The sequence below is a fragment of the Suillus subalutaceus genome (genome assembly GCF_016647625.1).
Source record: "Suillus subalutaceus strain FC151 chromosome Unknown DFJ58scaffold_9, whole genome shotgun sequence".
Lineage (NCBI taxonomy): Eukaryota > Fungi > Basidiomycota > Agaricomycetes > Boletales > Suillaceae > Suillus > Suillus subalutaceus.
In genome coordinates, this window is record NW_024540258.1 from 259,518 (window position 1) to 275,950 (window position 16,433).

Sequence of the window (16,433 nt, forward strand, 5' to 3'; positions counted from 1 at the left end):
TCGGGCCACTAGATACCAGGTACGAAGGAACGCAAGAAGCCGGCGGTGTCGAAAACTGGCGCGTCAGCGGCGATACGACTGTAATTGCACCTTCCTCAAATGTAGGATTCTACTATTGGCACCAGGCTGATCAGGCATTTGCGATCTCGGCCACGTCATTTTTTAATGTTCTTGAAGACACCACTCACGGTTCACCGCACGCACTGGCGCCCAACGGTTGTGGTGCCAAAGAATATATTATTTACGAAGGTGCTAACATCATGATCGTGACTCGTTCCCGCCCACCCTAGATCATTATTCCCCCAGAAGGATCCGTCAAGTTATTCTGTTCATCATTTGATCCATCATGTCATCTAGTTGGACACCAGACGAATCGCCTGAAACGCTTCTCGCAGAGAAAGGTTGGTTGCAGGGTACAGTAGTTAGCGCCGTTGCATATGGCATTGACGTCGCACTGTACTTTATGTGCTTCAACCTTCTTTTCCGGCAGATGAACCGCATGAACTACAAAAAGCGCCTACCTCTACTCTTATACATCACCACAACTTTCATCCTCAGCACCTTATTTATGACAGCGCTGGCCGATTTCACGCAACTCGCATTCATTCAATATCGCGATTATCCAGGTGGTCCGAACGCATTTGAGAATAACATGTTCGGCATTCCTGTGGACAATCTTGGAAACGTCTGTGGGTTTCTAACGATGATGCTTTCAGATGGATTGGTCGTAAGTAGAGGTATTCGACGTTGAAAATGTTATCGCTAATATATCTATGCAGGTTTGGCGTTTTATGGTAATTTACAGAGGGTGTATGGTGCCAATGTGGATTATCATGTTATTCCCTGGTCTGATTTTCGCTGCGTCCATCGGTCAGTTGCTTCCTTCGAATATCTGTGACTGTGTTGGATGCTTACCATCGGACCGGTTAGCTATGGGCATAATGTTCCTGCTTCAAGTAACCTCGAATTCCCCATATTTCTCCTCGACTAACGTCAACTACACCGTTCCATATCTCAGCCTCTCACTCGCACTGAATATCATCATCACGATCGTTATTGTGCTTCGTCTGCTCGTATATCGTCATCGCATTTCCAAAGTTCTTGGCTCTAGCTATGGCACTCAATACACGTCAATTGCTGCGATGATCATTGAATCCGCCGCTCTCTATTCCGCGTTTTCGGTGGCATTTCTGACACTCTTCCTTCTAAACAATCCTATCTCGACGACATTTATTGAGTCGCTCACTCAGGTTCAGGTGAGCACTGGAAAATAGAGAGGAATTCGCACTGTTTATGACATGCCACAGATAATTGCAATGTTACTCATAGTTTTCCGGGTCGCGCAAGGAAAGAGTTGGTCTCAGGACACCATGTCCAGGGTCATAACCTCGAGGCCATCAGCGCAAGCAATCCGCATGGGTGATCTTGCGTACGGCTCCAAAACGGTCACCGGTTCCAGTAGTTTTGGGGCGCATCAGTCCTACAAGAGTAGCGACCATGAGTCCGCGGAAGCAGCCGTGTGAGCAAGGTCGCTTAGATACTTGCTATGATGGTATGGGCCTCAGGATTGGATTATCTGTGCTCTACGATTACTTTGAAAATAACACAATCAGCGAAACCTTGGGATTTACGTAGTCGTTCAATGGAAACACATTAATGTTGACTGCATAGAAGATGGCGTGTCAGTATATCAGTGTCCAACCAGTACTGGTAAGGACTGGCCTCATCGTGGGGTTGGTGCGCCCAAACTACTAATGTCCGCAGATACTCACCACCAGGTCCATATTACGCTAACGTTTGCCTTCTGTTGGCTTTATGGCACCTAAATCTTCCGAGCCACGCAGTGATCTGTCGCCGAAGCAATCCTCCCCGTACCTTGTTCTGGCATCAAGTGCACAGGTGACTGCTATACTACTACTGAACCGCATTCCGAGTCCGCCGCGGCATTATACAGTGACTCGATCGGGAAATCATGAGGTATCGTAGCGTACCGCCACAAGGCTACGTGTAGTTGAACAATAAGCGCAAAAAGTTACCCCGATTCCCTGCAAACAATGATGAGACGGTTTGTCTTTGCTTTTAAAGTGATACTGGCCACAGTTGTAGGCATTGGCGTTGTCAATCTTATTGCGCGAATACCTTGGTCAGTGTCCGACGGCAGGTCTTTCAAAGGAGTTGTTCTCAACCATGGTATTGCTACAAAGCTTTTTAGCGTGTCCTACAGGTTTGACTGACGATTCCACGTATCAGATCTATCCCTTCAAGTGGAATTTGGAGAGCCAGTATGGATGCGAGTAGACCAAACAGCACATTACCGCGCCGATACGGATGAGGGCGGAGAAGAGTTTGCGAAACTCATTCCGCGCGGAGGACACACTATTCAAATCAAAGATGCGGAGACGGGTGAAAGTCGCATTTACACAGTGACATTCTTTCACCAGCTCAAGTGCCTGGGAATCATCCGTGACAACTACGCGGCAATGCGCGCCCCATCATTGATCACTCGTCACTGCATGAATTATCTTCGCCAATCGATTTTGTGTTACCCTAACATGAAAATCGAGCCGGCTATAAACAATCTGGGGTCCGCCGTCAGGGGATACGAGACCGTCTGTCGTGACTGGACAAAAGTTTATGAGGAGGTGGACAAGCTACATGGAATGACTTCGGATGTTTAGGATGTTTAAACGGGTACCTGCACAGACTGCACTTCTTGTTACCCCCTGTAAGTATACAGCAGTGCGTGAGTTTGCTGCCAAAGTATACACAAATACTATGATTGTACTTACATACGCAAAACAAAATGTATCTACACAAGTTTAACCAGAGCCGAGGATAATTAAATCTGCCGTGTGCGTAAGAGATCGTCGGATGGTTGTAGTCCGAGTCGGGGAGAGCGGCTAGCTGCAACATCCATAATTACACAGAGAGTTGATCAACACCAAAACTCGGTGCTCTGGTCCTGTCAAGAGCAGTTAATAGCGTCCGTCTGACCACCCGGACATGACGACAAGTGACATATATAAATCACAGACACTTTGCAGTACCTGACTCCTTTTTCCCCCTTTTCTCAATCCTACTTAAGACGTCGAATATCCGTCAACGCACCTCAGTCTCTTTACCCGTGACTGAGGTGTGTATTGTTCGTTCTCTCTACATTATATCATTGTACTCACTACATGTAGGCTCGTGTCTAGGTTCGTAGTACAACGTTAATATTAGTCTCTTTACCCGTGACTGAGGCTCGTGTCTAGTTCTCACCTTTCACAGGTCCCACTACTACCAAGTAGCTAGGCGCGTGCGACCATCCAGATGAATCTTCGAGTCAAATTTGTTGAGGTTAAAATGTACGCTCTCGTGAAGACTCATCGCGACGGCTTCATGCCTGAGATCGACACTTGCCAATATTGACAGGAGGTCACGCTACTCGCGATGGTGTGCTAGGCTAGTGACCACAACGATTGGATCCATGCATAGTCACTGTGTAACAAGCATAACAAGTATCTTCAACACCCATCCAACCGTTAGTCCTCCGCCAGAAATCATGAAAACTGTTTGCATCCAGGTGACATTGCAAATTCTTGATTATTAGGCCTGGAGTTCGTAAGTCCAGAAATCCTGCTGATACAATTTAGAATATTGTCGGTACTTGGGTTGATTCATATCCAAAATGCTGTGCTCTGCTGTGTCGCTAGAGCAGATGTCGCCGGGACTGGTTGTGAACCACATGTACTTTCGTTTCTAGCCTACCCCGAGCTTCTTGATTCTTGAACCACTTTGATACGATCATAGTACGTGCTGGCATGGTTGCCCTCGGAGGAATAATCAACCACATAGCTACATGATAAGAACGTTCATACGATGTGCCAATATTCCCGGAAAATCACCATAACAGCTTGTAAGCCCTCGGAGGAATTAATAAGCGCATCGCCCACAATGAGAATGAATGTGCCATCGCCAAGCCATCGCAGCCTGTATAGCAAACCCCTGACACGTTACGTGATTTAATGGCAACACTGTGCTGCGGTAGTTTCCGTTACCCTGAGAGATGTAATTCAGCACCTTCTGATACACAGGAGTCGTAGGTGCCCTGTTACCATTCCGAAGTCACCTTCGGCTCCCAAACGTTGAGAAGAACAAGGTACGTACACATTGAATTACCTCACGTTCAGGTGAGGTCCGACAAGACCTCCAGCACCGCTCGGTGAGGAATTTTCTGCTTGTGTATGAGGTTAAGCCCCTTGCCAAAGCGCGTCTGCTACTGCCCACCACGCTCGACCTGCAGTCTCCCACCGCCTACCACACCTAACCTCCTACCTGCGCTCGGCGCTAGAGCGTGACCTCACGAGGCCCTTCCCGCCGCTTCCTGCTTATTTAGCCTTTTTCTACTTCGCAAAAAAGCATAAGACGGAAGGTGATTCGAGAAATACAAGTAAATCTGATCACTCTCTGACCAAGGAAGGCAACACACAAGATAAGGAGACATAAGAAAAAATATTTCGAAGCAGAAAAAATGGAGACGCGTCCCTATGTTTTTAAAGCTCTTCCAACTTCGACGAGTGATCCTGAAACGGACCACATGTCTAAGCCGTCGTTGCTGTTTGTGATTGTGAGGAATCCTCCATACCTGGGGGAGATGTAGTTGAGGCTGGAGAGATCGAGATAACTCGGTGACGGCGTGACCAGCGTTGTCGGCGGGATAATGTAGGATAAATTGACGGAGGGAAGGCGGGCTTTGGCGGAGAACGACGATAATGGCCACACGAGAGCGTGGGCGTCAAATGCGCATCTTCAGTCAGCGGAGAAGGAACGAGGGCAGCGAAGGCGACGGACGAGTGGTGTTTGGTGCGGCGGAGGGCACATGCACTGATGAAATTTAACTTCAAGACTTGGGAGTTAGATGAGCACATCGGATGGCGGGTCGTAAGGCCGCCATATTCTGAGGGTAATGAACAATCCGAGTTATAGCGAGGTTCAGGTGGCGCCTTTCGTGTAGACAAATCGTCGCTGCCATTGGTGAGCGCCAGAAAGTTGTCCTGGCCGTGGTCGAGAGGTTTTGCCGCCGCTGTTCCTACTACTCGCGCAAGTCAGGCAAATTTGCAGCTGATGAGGTTTTCGAGGTCTTGTCATTACGTTCTTACGTTACGCTGTTCTTGTCAACATTTGGGAGTCGAAGTACCTTGGAAGGGAAACAAGTGCATGGTCTTGGAATTTGGGGCCGAGTGAGTGCCTTCATCAGTTACTTAGCTACCATAGAGTTGAAGACTCGATCTTCACATTTGAGCACTTTGGCAGACTTGGAGGATCAGGTGTTGGTGCCTAAAAATGAGTTGCACTATATTAAGCTTCAGCTTCATGCTCTGCGATTTTGTGTCAGGACAGCAAATATTAATTATACATTACACAGAGCTACCATATGCATCTATGGGTCAAGTTCAAACCGGATATAAGTGAGGGACAGCTGTACCGAAATCGTGACTAAATCTATGCAAAGAAACCCCACAGCGCAAGCCCGCTCAGCGTTACAAGAACAGTAAGCACTCTCACCTCATCCCCTGCTGTGCTGCGCTCCAACATAAGACCTAAGCCACTATACTTGGAAGTGCCTGGACGCAGGTTCAGTAAGAATCGTTGGATTCTCATTTTCCTCTCCCTTGGCGGGGAGGGGGATGTGAAAGGGGAGAAGGCCAGTAACGGTACTGCTAGTGGGATGGGAATGCTCGGAAGTGTGAAGGGCAGACGTGGCGCAGGTCTTCGCTCGGTGCAGCTCAGAGAATGAGGGAGTCCATGTTCGTCGGTACGAATAACGTAGCTCCCACTCTCCTCATACAAACCAAAATTGACGGGGGTGAGAGATAGAGGAAGCGAGGCGGAAATGAACGTCAGTGCAAATGAGTGTAAGCGTGGGATCGCTTGTACGACATGGGATGCGCAAACGCGCAATGAGTCCTCTGTGGCTACCGGAACTAACGTCAACCGTAGGTGACGCAGCCGAGGGAGGCTGCTGACGGACTTGGCTAGGGTGTCCTGAGAGATATCAAAGACCTTAATATACAGGTGGCAAACAAAAAAAAACATACAACTTTGAAGGATGACCTTCTCGCGCACGTCATCTCCAACGTGGTCAGTCCAGGGCAAGTGCTTACAAGGTTTCTAATCAAGTTTCCACTTTCATATGAAGAATGGAAAATAAAGGCAATGCGAAGTTCAGTGAGGCAATGCAAGTTCTGCAATACCCCTGCAACTAAAAGAGGTGCGAGATCACGGATGATTAGCGGCTCCTCGATTGCTAAGTGTGTGATTTGTGGATGGGAGGGGGCCAGGGCTTGAAGATGCTCCAACGAACCAGCAAAATGGGTAAGGTGTGGTAATGCGGATGGATCGAGTGAAGGGAGTATATGAGGACTCAATGCAGTGCGGGATGTACGAAAAAATCGCAGACGCTGATGAGCCTCCAAAAAAGCTATGAAGGGGCGCTTGGATGACATGGGTCCTGGTCCTGAAGACCAATCTAACATAAGATCCCCTAGAGATAGGGAATGCAGGAGAGGCCAGCGTGCGTTGCAGAGTGGATGCACTGTTCCGTCTAGAATCAACGGTCCACCTAACACATGCAGCTCCTCGAGGTCCGGGGAACGCCGGATCAGCATATCCCAAAGGCGACCATCGAAAGGAAGAGCATCTGTAACGCGTCAAAACACTAGGAAATTAGATGTCAACAACAGCACAGACCTTGAAAGTCATCTGAATGATGGGTGTAGTATCCATGTTTCAGGGTCAGCGAGAACCCATGGAGGTTCTTGAATTCCAGCAACTGGAGAGAATGAATGAATGATACACATTTTTTTCATGCACATACATGACTTCGTTCGCTGGGTATCACAGATCCGTAACATGTGCCAAGTGTGCGCAGCCGTGGGCACCTGTGACAAACTAAGTTATTGGTGAGAAATGAGTCACCGATTAAACATACGACATTCGTAGGGCGAACCACATATCATCGCATTGCGGGATCTCATCCGCGTCCCAGATGAAAGTGTGAAGTGCGTCTAGTTTCGGCGCAAGTTCCCTCAGCAGCGCTGAGACCGTAATTCCATTGATATCGACCATATAGTCGGAGGAGGCGGAGGAAAATCGAATGTAAAGTTTCTGGATATGACGTGCAACGTTCGGGCAAGAACGGAGCATCGACAGAGTTCGCTGGCATTGTTCTGCAGTTCCAAGGTGTACATGGGCATACAATACAGGGCATGTGCTAGCGAAAAGGTGTTTGCTCTTCGTGCAATGAATTCAGGAAAGATCAAGTCAGAATTGAGTTCGAGATACTTACTGAGAGTGCCAGATTGAGGACATCTGTTCTAGAGGATAGGCATGATGTCACCTCCAATAGAAGATCGCCGGGTAGGGCAGCAAAGTTTCGATATTTCATTTACAACGAGTGTCGGGTATACGAGAGAGTACAATAGTCGTATCTCTCTACTGTTTAGAGATGTTGGTTGCAGTGCTGAGAGAAATTTGACTGAGCTCACAGCACCCGCAGTCCAAGTGCTGTGAGCGTGGTAACTTTGTTGTGTAACACCTTTAGGCCAACTTTAGCCTATCGTTATCGATTCGATAAACAGCCAGCTGGTGGGTCACTTGAGCTCAGAAGGTTCATACATAATCCATCACATATCATGACTCCGAAAATGGCCCGGAATAAGAGCATCTGACCACAAAGTACGCACTCACGAGTCTCAGCCAAATGATGGAACTCCGTCCTAGAAAAAGGCAGCGCAGCTATAGCGGTGATTACCGCAAGATTATCTCTTTCGTTCAATCTGTGCATCATGGCGAACCAACTGGTCCTCCCTACTCTCGATACCCTCAGAAGCTCAGTTGCTCCCGATGTCAATGTTCAAGCGGTGGCGAGTCAATGGTTCTCAGCATTCGCGGAAGCGATGCAGTCAAAGAATATAACAGCAGTCTTAGATCTCCTTGTCGATGACGTCTTCTGGCGCGATATGCTCGCCTTAACATGGGACTTCCACACCTTCCAAAGTACCCCTTCCGTTAAAAAATTCCTCGCAGACCAACTCCCGCTATTTACCTTGTCTTCTTTCAAACTCAGGAATGATCTGGTAGAACTCCAGAGACCATACCCTGATATCGCGTGGATTCAGGCGTTTTTTGACTTTGAAACTACAGTCGGGATTGCATCTGGGGTGTTCCGGCTTGTACCACTCGCGGATGGCTCATGGAAGGCCCATACCGTCTTCACGAACTTGGAAAATCTCAAAGGTTTCCCAGAACAGAATGGGCCAAGACGAGACCACCAACCAAACCATGGAAAGTGGGCCGCGAAGCGTGCACGTGAGATCGAATGTGTCGACGAGGAGCCCAGCGTCGTAGTGATAGGAGGCGGGCAGAGCGGGCTCGATGTTGCAGCGCGGCTTAAGATGCTTGGCATGAAGACTTTAGTAGTGGAAAAGAACGAGAGAATTGGTGATAATTGGAGGAAGCGTTATGCAGCGCTGTGTCTCCATGATCCCGTCTGTAAGCCTATCACCCTTTCAGAATATGGTGTTTGCTTCTTGCTCAATGATCCCCTTCTGTATAGGGTATGACCACATGCCATACATTCCGTGGGTCTCACACCTCAGTTCGTCCATGACTGTCTAACTAAAAGCCACATAGTTTCCCTGTCTCGTGGCCTGTCTATACGCCTGCATTGAAACTGGCAGATTGGCTGGAATCATATGCACACAGCATGGAGCTCGATGTTTGGACCAGCGCTACGGTCATGTCCGTCACTCCGGGTACGAAGGGAAAGAAATGGACTGTCACAGTCCAACGCGCTGACAGAAAGGAGCGTACCTTTGAGGTCAATCATGTCGTATTCGCCTTAGGCTTTGGCAGTGGTATAGGCCGAATTCCAGATATCCCAGGGCAGGTTCGTTCGATCCATGAATGTAGGATCCTCAGGCTGATGTCAAATATCTGCATAGGACGACTTCAAGGGGCAGATGTTGCATTCTAGCAAACACAATCTTGCGACTGATCACGCAGGAAAAAAGGTTGTTGTTGTCGGGGCTTGCACGTCCGGTAGGCGTCGCACCATCGATGTTCTATTTTCTCTGCTCACTATGAAAGTATAGCGCATGACATATGTGCGGACTACGCTGACAATGGCGTTGGTAAATTATTTTTAAAGCACATTGATGGTATTCAAACAAAAATGGTGCAGATGTGACCATGGTTCAACGCAACCCGAGTTATATCATGTCCACAAAGGAGGGCATGCCGAGGTTAATGGGTGAGTTATCTGTTCTTTACAATTTTGCTATTATAAACGCACCCAGCGATCTTCTGGGAGGGCGGTCCTCCTACTGATGTTGCGGATCGCGTAAACGCGTCTTACCCGAATTCGTTGCTCAAATTAGTGCATCAACGTGTCACCAAGGACATTGCTGAGGCGGATAAGTGCGTGACTACATATTGTGTCCCAATTACCTGATAGAGGAAGGATTCAGGGAGCTTCTTGACGGCCTGCGAAAACGAGGCTTCAAGACAACTTTGGGCGACGATGACTCTGGCTTTCTGCTTATGGCATGGAATAAGGGAGGAGGATATTATCTTGGTTTGTTCATTTGCGAATTAGAGCGTTTCTGAGCTGACCATAGTGCCAATATCAAGACGTCGGAGCTTCACAGATGATCATCGACGGGAAGATCAAACTCAAGAGCGATGGGCCAATCTCGCGCTTTACGCAGACAGGTTTACTTTTCGAAGACGGTTCTACTCTCGATGCGGACGTGGTCGTCTTCGCTACTGGGTACGCTTTTCTTACTGACCAATAGACATTGCGATTCACATTATCAGCTACGCCGATGCACGTCATTCATATCGTGCTCTGCTTCCGGAGTCATTGCGTGACAAATTGTATCCTATCTGGGGCCTTGACAAGGAAGGAGAGCTGAACAGCGTCTGGCGCGAAGTCGGTGGGCGCAGCAAGGACGCGGTTCTCAATGGCATATGGTGCATGATGGGAAACTTGGCGCTTTGTAGGTTCCACTCCAAGCATATCGCATTGCGTAAGTTGTTTTCTTTACCCTTAATTCCGGTGTGATGACCTTGATGACATTCAGAAATCAAATCATACGAAGAGGGAATTTTTGGGACAAGGTATCAATGAAGGCTGCGAAGAATGCGAAGTGTCCACAGCGTATGTCGTATTTGTTCTTGGTATTCAAATGATTTGTACAAGTATATTTATATTTCAACGTCAACTGTATGAGCTATTTGCAGACGCTGGTACGCATCCACTAATTTCAGAAATACCCCGTACTAGATCAGAGTTGTCAGGACGTGCCGAGCTATGATTGCTCATCACTGTCAACATCCACATTGGAGCGGCCTGCTTCTAGTAATGCCTGTGATTAGCTATCAAGTTCACCTTATAGCAAGTATTGATTGACTTTGTTTAAATCCTTTGAAAACCAAAATGCTCCAAATGAGATACTTCTTGTGAGGAGGGTCTAACGGCGATTGTTTACGTTTCTTAGACCAGACTTGATCTCACGCCAGGTGAAGCAGGACGCCTCACGAAGGGTGATGGAATAGTATGTCGAGGCATATAGAATATGGTGAGGGCATAGCTAGGCTGCCAATATAAGGTGCCAGAAATTGCCCAGGCCTGCTAAACAATCATCATATGTCAGCTGTGATGCATGACCCGGACCAGCTGATGATCAAATGAGCAAAAACTCAGTTTCATGATCTGACCATCTGGGGTGGCCTGGGGCTGGTCTGGGCTGATGGGTTATGGTGGCTGTGGTGAGGCTGATACCAGATGATAAGACCTGAACATTACCTTGCGAAGCAAGGTCACCGGTCGTCTTGCTCCCCAAGGTCATGTTCATATGTTGGTAAAGATGTGCCGACGTAAGCAATAGTCCGCGTGAAGTGCCAAATCACGTGATTTCACGACACTTATTCAACGCTCAGCAACCCTCTGACAACATTCCAGTAGTATTAGTGGACTGGAACTCGTCATAGCAGGTCGTGTATCCGCCTATCGCCTGAAATGTGGAGCTGCAGGAAATCATATTGCCAATGGCATGACCCCTCTAGAAAAAGCCAAATATCAGTTCCATATCTCTTGACCCGCCCATCCTCAAGCTGATCTTGCAACGGACTACCGAGCAGGAATCACCACCCTAGAGACGTTGCAAGACCAAGTCGCTACCACAAATTGATGTATGAGTATGATCGTCGATGATGTTACAGGGAGAATGGTGCGTTCTGTAAGGAATATATCCTCCTTAAGGGTAAGTGCATACGTCACCTTGCTTGCAAGGTCATATGGCATGCGACGAAATCTGACGGACTATGTGCCAATAATAAACATCAATGAATATCAATAAATCATTAATATTTCTGTTGTTGAACGTCATCATCGTCAATGCCAACAGATATCAAACATTCTCGCGTCTGCGTATACTCAGGCAGTATGGCAAAATGCAGCTCTGGAGGAGTTCCTAGTTACGTGCCGCGCAGATCCTGTTAAGTTTATCGCTTATTACATATCAACAGTTATAGTGCAAGAAGAAGACATTGCTACTATGATACTGGCAATGATGACAATAGCAGACGTCATCGTGATGTCTCGCACCTGCCGTGTAATGCACAGAATTGGACAAGGTGTCGTGCATCGACGTTTCAGATCCGTCATAGCGCCGTTCGCTGACAGCGCGTTTGAACTCTTGGTATCAGCTCTTCGTCAATCTGAAAGCCTCGTCACCGGTTCCGCGGCTCGCGCGATGATGACTGGGGACATATCTCAGGACATCCGGGATCTTAACATTTTAGTCCCCTATTTCAATTTCGATGACTTGCACAACTTCTTAACGGAGACTTTAGGCTACAGGCAAATCTCAGATCATTGCCACCCAGCAATAATTCAAGTCCGCTGATGCCTAGTACTGACAAGTGTTGCGTATCAGAAACAAGTCAAGATGGGTTGAGTGCGTGTATCAGGATCAGAAGTAATACCAGCCAGTCACTACTGTGGCCTTGTACTCAAACGTCACGGAGTTAAATTACATACGGCTTTATGTAATATCGCCCCTTTTAGTTGGAGTAGTTTGCGGACTCAGACTCAGGCCTGCCTGTCCTCGCATGCATGCGAAACTAAATTTTGTGTCCACATGTGCCATAATTGTCCGTCATCCACCCTTAGACCTGCTAGCTGCGGCCAAAGAATTCACAAAGCAACTGTGGTCATTGTCCGATTAGGATGACAAGGACTAGGCAGTGGACTGTCCAATATCCACATCTCCATAGTGGTAGGCCACAATCCACAGTAGCTTGATCGATAGTATATATACTGTACACGAAGGAAACTGTTTGGTATCACCTCCAGCCCCAGGCAACGTCTTCCAAGAAAGCTCAAGTGCATCACTATGAAATCTCAAAGTAAAAGGTCTCAGCGTACTTTCTCCCTATCAGGTCGAAAATGCTCCCAAGAGGAAATGTATGACAACTGGACAGCTTAACATACTTGACCCTTATTATGCCAAAAACGATCACCCTACGAAGGATGATATCGAATTACTGGCCAAGGCGATTGATATGTGAGTTTGGATTCCTTCACATAGTGCGATCACCCGAGCTGACCAAATGGATGCATAGTCCAGCCCAGAAAGTTAAGAACTGGTTCAATAATCGGCGCGCCAAAGAGGCTAGACTACAACGGAATCCATCGGATATGTTATCGCAATGCTTCTGGAACATGAACATTGATGATACCGATGACTTGTCCGATTCGGACGACAACGATGACGAGCACGAGTCGGGTGATGCCCAAGGTGCCCTAAACCAAGGGGGTCTGGACCAAGAAGTTCTTTATCAAGAAGCCCGCGCCTGTGTAGCGACGATGGCAGAAATGTCACCCGAGGAAGTCGATATGCTGTTCATCGAGCAAGAAACCCACGCCGCCCGCGCCTGTGTCTTGGCCATGGCCAAGATGACACCAAAGGAAGTCAATGCGGCGTTTATTCTCAACAACCTCAAGCGACGAATCATTGTTCATCCTCCCCAAAAATGACAACGTGACGTGTTTTCAAGCGTTTGACTGGCTCCTACACGGCTACTCGATCAGCGCTATATAGCCGCTATATGTTGATTACTTGCTTACCTTGTTATTGATACCCGACATAAATATGATGTACTTATATTGGCCCCAGTAGGCATCATGCACTGCAGTGAGGCAGCCCACCATCTTCTAGCACGTAAAAGATCGCAGTCCACCATAGGGTCAGCGATACAAATTATCATTTGAGAGATTCTAGCGGTCCTCCGATTGTCCGCTCCTGGTTTGTGGAAGTCTTGACTTCGGAAATGAACCAACGATTACTGACTCTGAACTTTGGAGCCCCATGGTAAAACCTCGGACTCACCGACTGCTGGCAGAACTTCAAAAGGTCCTCTGAAATTGAGTAAAGTTCTCACAAGTTGCCAAAAAATTATCCGCGGTAAGAGCCACAGAAATGAGTATGATTGCAGCAGGACACACTGGTACTACGGACAATATTTAGCTGGTCACTGTAGTAGGAGCTGATAGAAGCTTAGTACTACCGCGTTCCAGGGGTATCAAATTCGGGAGGAGCACAACTAGGGTCACTCCAATCAACGAAGTCGACCAGGGCGCAGCCTTGACTGCATAGATACGTGAGGGGAGGGGGGGGGTTCCAACGATATCAGAAGCGGCCAATTATAGCCTACTGTCCACAGTTGGACGTGTTCGTGGGGAGTAACCTCTTCACCTCTCTTGCAAGGTCATATGGCATGCGACGAAATCTGACGGACTATGTGCCAATAATAAACAATAATAAACATCAATAAATCATCAGTCTCCCTGCCATCATTGTCATAATCCATCCTGTCGTCGATATTATCAAGCCAGGAGATATCAAACACGATCCTTGTGTCTGCGTATATCCAGCTGTCATGGCAAAGTGAATTTATGTGCAGATCCTGCAAAGCTTACGACTCACCACACTCTCCCGCTGCCAGATGCTCCACCTGCTAAAAGAATCCATGCAGACATGCAGAACTGAGGGTCAAAAGGACATATTTCATCGATACTTAGCGTCTGCGGAAACCAGTGCCCTATGCTGTAGCTCCACATAAGCCTCTGCAAGTCAGTTAACTGGGACATCGCTGACTCGGTCACGCATACTTTCCACAACGTCGACATTGAATGGTCCTCGTGCAGGTCCTGTAAAGACTGCCGTTCACCATACTCCGCTGCCGCCAGATCTGCTAAGAGAATCGATACAGAGGCAGAGGAGTGCAAGCACAAAGGGAAAATATAAATATAAAGAAAGCATTCAGGAAATGTCAGTACTAGTGTCATTGTATCACACTGAACGTTTACGTTTATATCATGAATCATAAATTTCAATATTTGTTCGAGCAAGCAAGGTCAAAATCGGCAACGCCGATCCCTAGTTCATCAACATACATGACAACTTAAAACAGAAAGGATAAGCGTCGTACTCGACTCCTCTCATGGACAAGCTGTTGAAGAAGCTCCGCAGATGGACTACGAAACGGCAAACTGGCCCATCCCGGACGAATTTGCACTGCGTTTCGATAGCATCAAATACAATTTGCAAGCAACACCCCTCCCTGTCTTCTATGAAGGCAACCTTATTCAACACATCCACACCTTTATACCGCTCTCAACGGATCCATCGTGGAGATTGAGTTCACCGTGCGTCATTGGAAAATCCAATACTTTCCAAGCGACCGCGGAAAACGTAACCGTTCTGAGGCCCAGTGCGGTCCACCACAATACTAACTACAAATACCTGCACGTCAACGACGACAAAGACCGACCGGAAAATAAAAAAATTCCCCGAGAGACTGACGCGAGTGGTTCGAAAGCCTAAAAAGAGGTACAGTGCCTTCTACTGCACTCCTAATTGTACTTGTATCTCGAAGCGTGTCGTGTCTCCTATTTTTCTAGCGTGTTTTCTAGGACTGTAGTAGTATTCGACAGTCCTGTATTCCAGAATAAAATCGGGATGTGAAAAATTGGTTGAAGCGTGAGAGTCGCGACTCGTCGGAGCAAGGTAAATAGTCGGCAACGCCGACCCCTAGTACTCATCTACTAGAGACCGGCGTTGCCGATTTTGACCTTGCTTGTTCGAACAAATATTGAAAATTATGATTCATGACAACGTTCAGGGTGATACGATTCTTTTTCTTTGTATTTTCCCCTTGTGCTTGCACTCTCCTCTGTTTCTGTATGGATTCTCTTAGCAGGTCTGGCGGCAGCGGAGTATGATGAACGGCAGTCTTTACAGGACCTGCACAAGGACCATTCAATGTCAACGTTGTGGAAAGTATGCGTGACTGAGTCAGCGATGTCCCAGTCAAGTGACTTGCAGAGGCTTATGTGATGCTACAGCGTAGGAAACTGGTTTCTGCAGGCGCTATCTGTCCTTCTTTCGACCCTCAGTTCTGCATATCTGTATGGATTCTTTTAGCAGGTGGAGCATTTGGCGGTGGGGGAGTGTGGTGAATCGTAAGCTTTGCAGGATCTGCACAGGACGTAATTGAGTGCTTGTTAAAATGAAGTAAACGATATGTGTAGCAAGTTCTTTTGACGCTCGTCCAGTGAGAAGCCCGACTTGACATTATCATCTTGCATGGTCTCGCCCAGGAGAAGAGATAGAATATGTCCCGCTGCCGTTGTAGGAGCCTCCGTAGCTGCGCTTTGCTATGACAGCTGGATATACGTAGACACAAGGATCGTGTTCGATATCTTGGCTTCATAAGATCGCTGATAGGATGAATTATGACGCGTCGACGTTTGCCTGACGTTGGTGAGTAGGAGAAATGAGAGCGACGTTTGTGGATGATAGCGTTCAACAACAGGGAGACTGATGATTTATTGATATTTATTATTGTTTATTATTGACACAGTCCGTCAGATCTTCAGATTTCGTCGCATGCCATATGTATGACCGGGACCTTGCAAGCAAGGCCTAGGTTTGGGACTTTTGCTGATGGGCCTAGGCCAGGCCCTTACAGTTAGTGAGTTAACGATGACATCTTAATGTTACCCCATCACCATTTCAATCAATCTCATCTAGAATAGCCTGCGGTAAATATTAGTACCGGTGAGCATCAATGTTACCTCACCCACCTCGACCTCATCTAGAATAGCCTGCGGTATCATTAATCCTTGTTCGACCCAATCTAACTCATCAAAATCGCATGCAAAAGCATTTCCCTCAAACACTTTGTTCTTTTTTATGTCTAAAAAATTCATATTTGGGGTCAAAGACCCTATGTCGGACATAGCCCTTTTCGCGGTGGGCTTACTCCCGCTTAACTATCATACTAACTTCGTGTTGTGTCGAGATCAGAGAATGCGTGCT

The 16,433-nt window shown here is 47.4% G+C and overlaps 5 protein-coding genes across 5 annotated transcripts; 4 read left to right on the forward strand and 1 right to left on the reverse strand.

Moving 5' to 3' along the window:
* Nucleotides 1-343: 343 nt before the first annotated feature.
* On the forward strand, nucleotides 344-1,669 carry DFJ58DRAFT_696949 (uncharacterized protein; the record flags this gene model as incomplete). The annotated part of the gene is made up of 4 exons (XM_041383494.1): nucleotides 344-727; nucleotides 780-870; nucleotides 931-1,256; nucleotides 1,308-1,669. The coding sequence occupies 4 exons, from the start codon at nucleotides 347-349 to the stop codon at nucleotides 1,521-1,523; spliced, it is 1,014 nt and encodes a 337-aa protein (XP_041249162.1). The 3' UTR covers nucleotides 1,524-1,669.
* A 498-nt stretch (nucleotides 1,670-2,167) lies between these two features.
* Nucleotides 2,168-2,722, forward strand: DFJ58DRAFT_763155 (uncharacterized protein). Its single transcript, XM_041388590.1, has one exon. It carries the CDS (start codon nucleotides 2,289-2,291, stop codon nucleotides 2,676-2,678), a length of 390 nt encoding a protein of 129 aa, XP_041249163.1. The 5' UTR covers nucleotides 2,168-2,288; the 3' UTR covers nucleotides 2,679-2,722.
* Nucleotides 2,723-5,340: 2,618 nt separating this feature from the next.
* Nucleotides 5,341-7,556, reverse strand: DFJ58DRAFT_763158 (uncharacterized protein). The gene is made up of 6 exons (XM_041388591.1): nucleotides 7,331-7,556; nucleotides 6,974-7,275; nucleotides 6,860-6,923; nucleotides 6,733-6,814; nucleotides 6,081-6,682; nucleotides 5,341-6,027 (listed from the first exon to the last, which is right to left on the reverse strand). Exons 1-6 carry the CDS (start codon nucleotides 7,427-7,429, stop codon nucleotides 5,485-5,487), a joined length of 1,692 nt encoding a protein of 563 aa, XP_041249164.1. The 5' UTR covers nucleotides 7,430-7,556; the 3' UTR covers nucleotides 5,341-5,484.
* DFJ58DRAFT_696957 (uncharacterized protein) lies at nucleotides 7,557-10,305 on the forward strand. The gene is made up of 11 exons (XM_041383495.1): nucleotides 7,557-8,535; nucleotides 8,600-8,624; nucleotides 8,677-8,932; nucleotides 8,988-9,084; nucleotides 9,138-9,176; nucleotides 9,227-9,295; nucleotides 9,342-9,462; nucleotides 9,513-9,619; nucleotides 9,676-9,814; nucleotides 9,862-10,073; nucleotides 10,128-10,305. The coding sequence occupies exons 1-11, from the start codon at nucleotides 7,830-7,832 to the stop codon at nucleotides 10,172-10,174; spliced, it is 1,818 nt and encodes a 605-aa protein (XP_041249165.1). The 5' UTR covers nucleotides 7,557-7,829; the 3' UTR covers nucleotides 10,175-10,305.
* Nucleotides 10,306-12,476: 2,171 nt separating this feature from the next.
* On the forward strand, nucleotides 12,477-13,488 carry DFJ58DRAFT_763174 (uncharacterized protein). The gene is made up of 4 exons (XM_041388592.1): nucleotides 12,477-12,614; nucleotides 12,673-13,121; nucleotides 13,178-13,372; nucleotides 13,440-13,488. Exons 1-2 carry the CDS (start codon nucleotides 12,517-12,519, stop codon nucleotides 13,085-13,087), a joined length of 513 nt encoding a protein of 170 aa, XP_041249166.1. The 5' UTR covers nucleotides 12,477-12,516; the 3' UTR covers nucleotides 13,088-13,121; nucleotides 13,178-13,372; nucleotides 13,440-13,488.
* The last annotated feature ends 2,945 nt before the right edge of the window (nucleotides 13,489-16,433 follow it).

Coding starts and splice junctions, on each gene's coding strand:
- DFJ58DRAFT_763174 (XM_041388592.1), top strand. CDS start 12,517: ATGACAACTGGACAGCTTAACATACTTGACCCTTATTATGCCAAAAAC. Junction 12,615..12,672: donor CTGGCCAAGGCGATTGATAT/GTGAGTTTGGAT, acceptor ATGGATGCATAG/TCCAGCCCAGAAAGTTAAGA.
- DFJ58DRAFT_696957 (XM_041383495.1), top strand. CDS start 7,830: ATGGCGAACCAACTGGTCCTCCCTACTCTCGATACCCTCAGAAGCTCA. Junction 9,815..9,861: donor GTGGTCGTCTTCGCTACTGG/GTACGCTTTTCT, acceptor TCACATTATCAG/CTACGCCGATGCACGTCATT. Junction 10,074..10,127: donor CTCCAAGCATATCGCATTGC/GTAAGTTGTTTT, acceptor GATGACATTCAG/AAATCAAATCATACGAAGAG.
- DFJ58DRAFT_763158 (XM_041388591.1), bottom strand. CDS start 7,429: ATGAAATATCGAAACTTTGCTGCCCTACCCGGCGATCTTCTATTGGAG. Junction 7,276..7,330: donor TCCTCAATCTGGCACTCTCA/GTAAGTATCTCG, acceptor CATTGCACGAAG/AGCAAACACCTTTTCGCTAG. Junction 6,815..6,859: donor TACCCAGCGAACGAAGTCAT/GTATGTGCATGA, acceptor CATTCTCTCCAG/TTGCTGGAATTCAAGAACCT.
- DFJ58DRAFT_763155 (XM_041388590.1), top strand. CDS start 2,289: ATGCGAGTAGACCAAACAGCACATTACCGCGCCGATACGGATGAGGGC.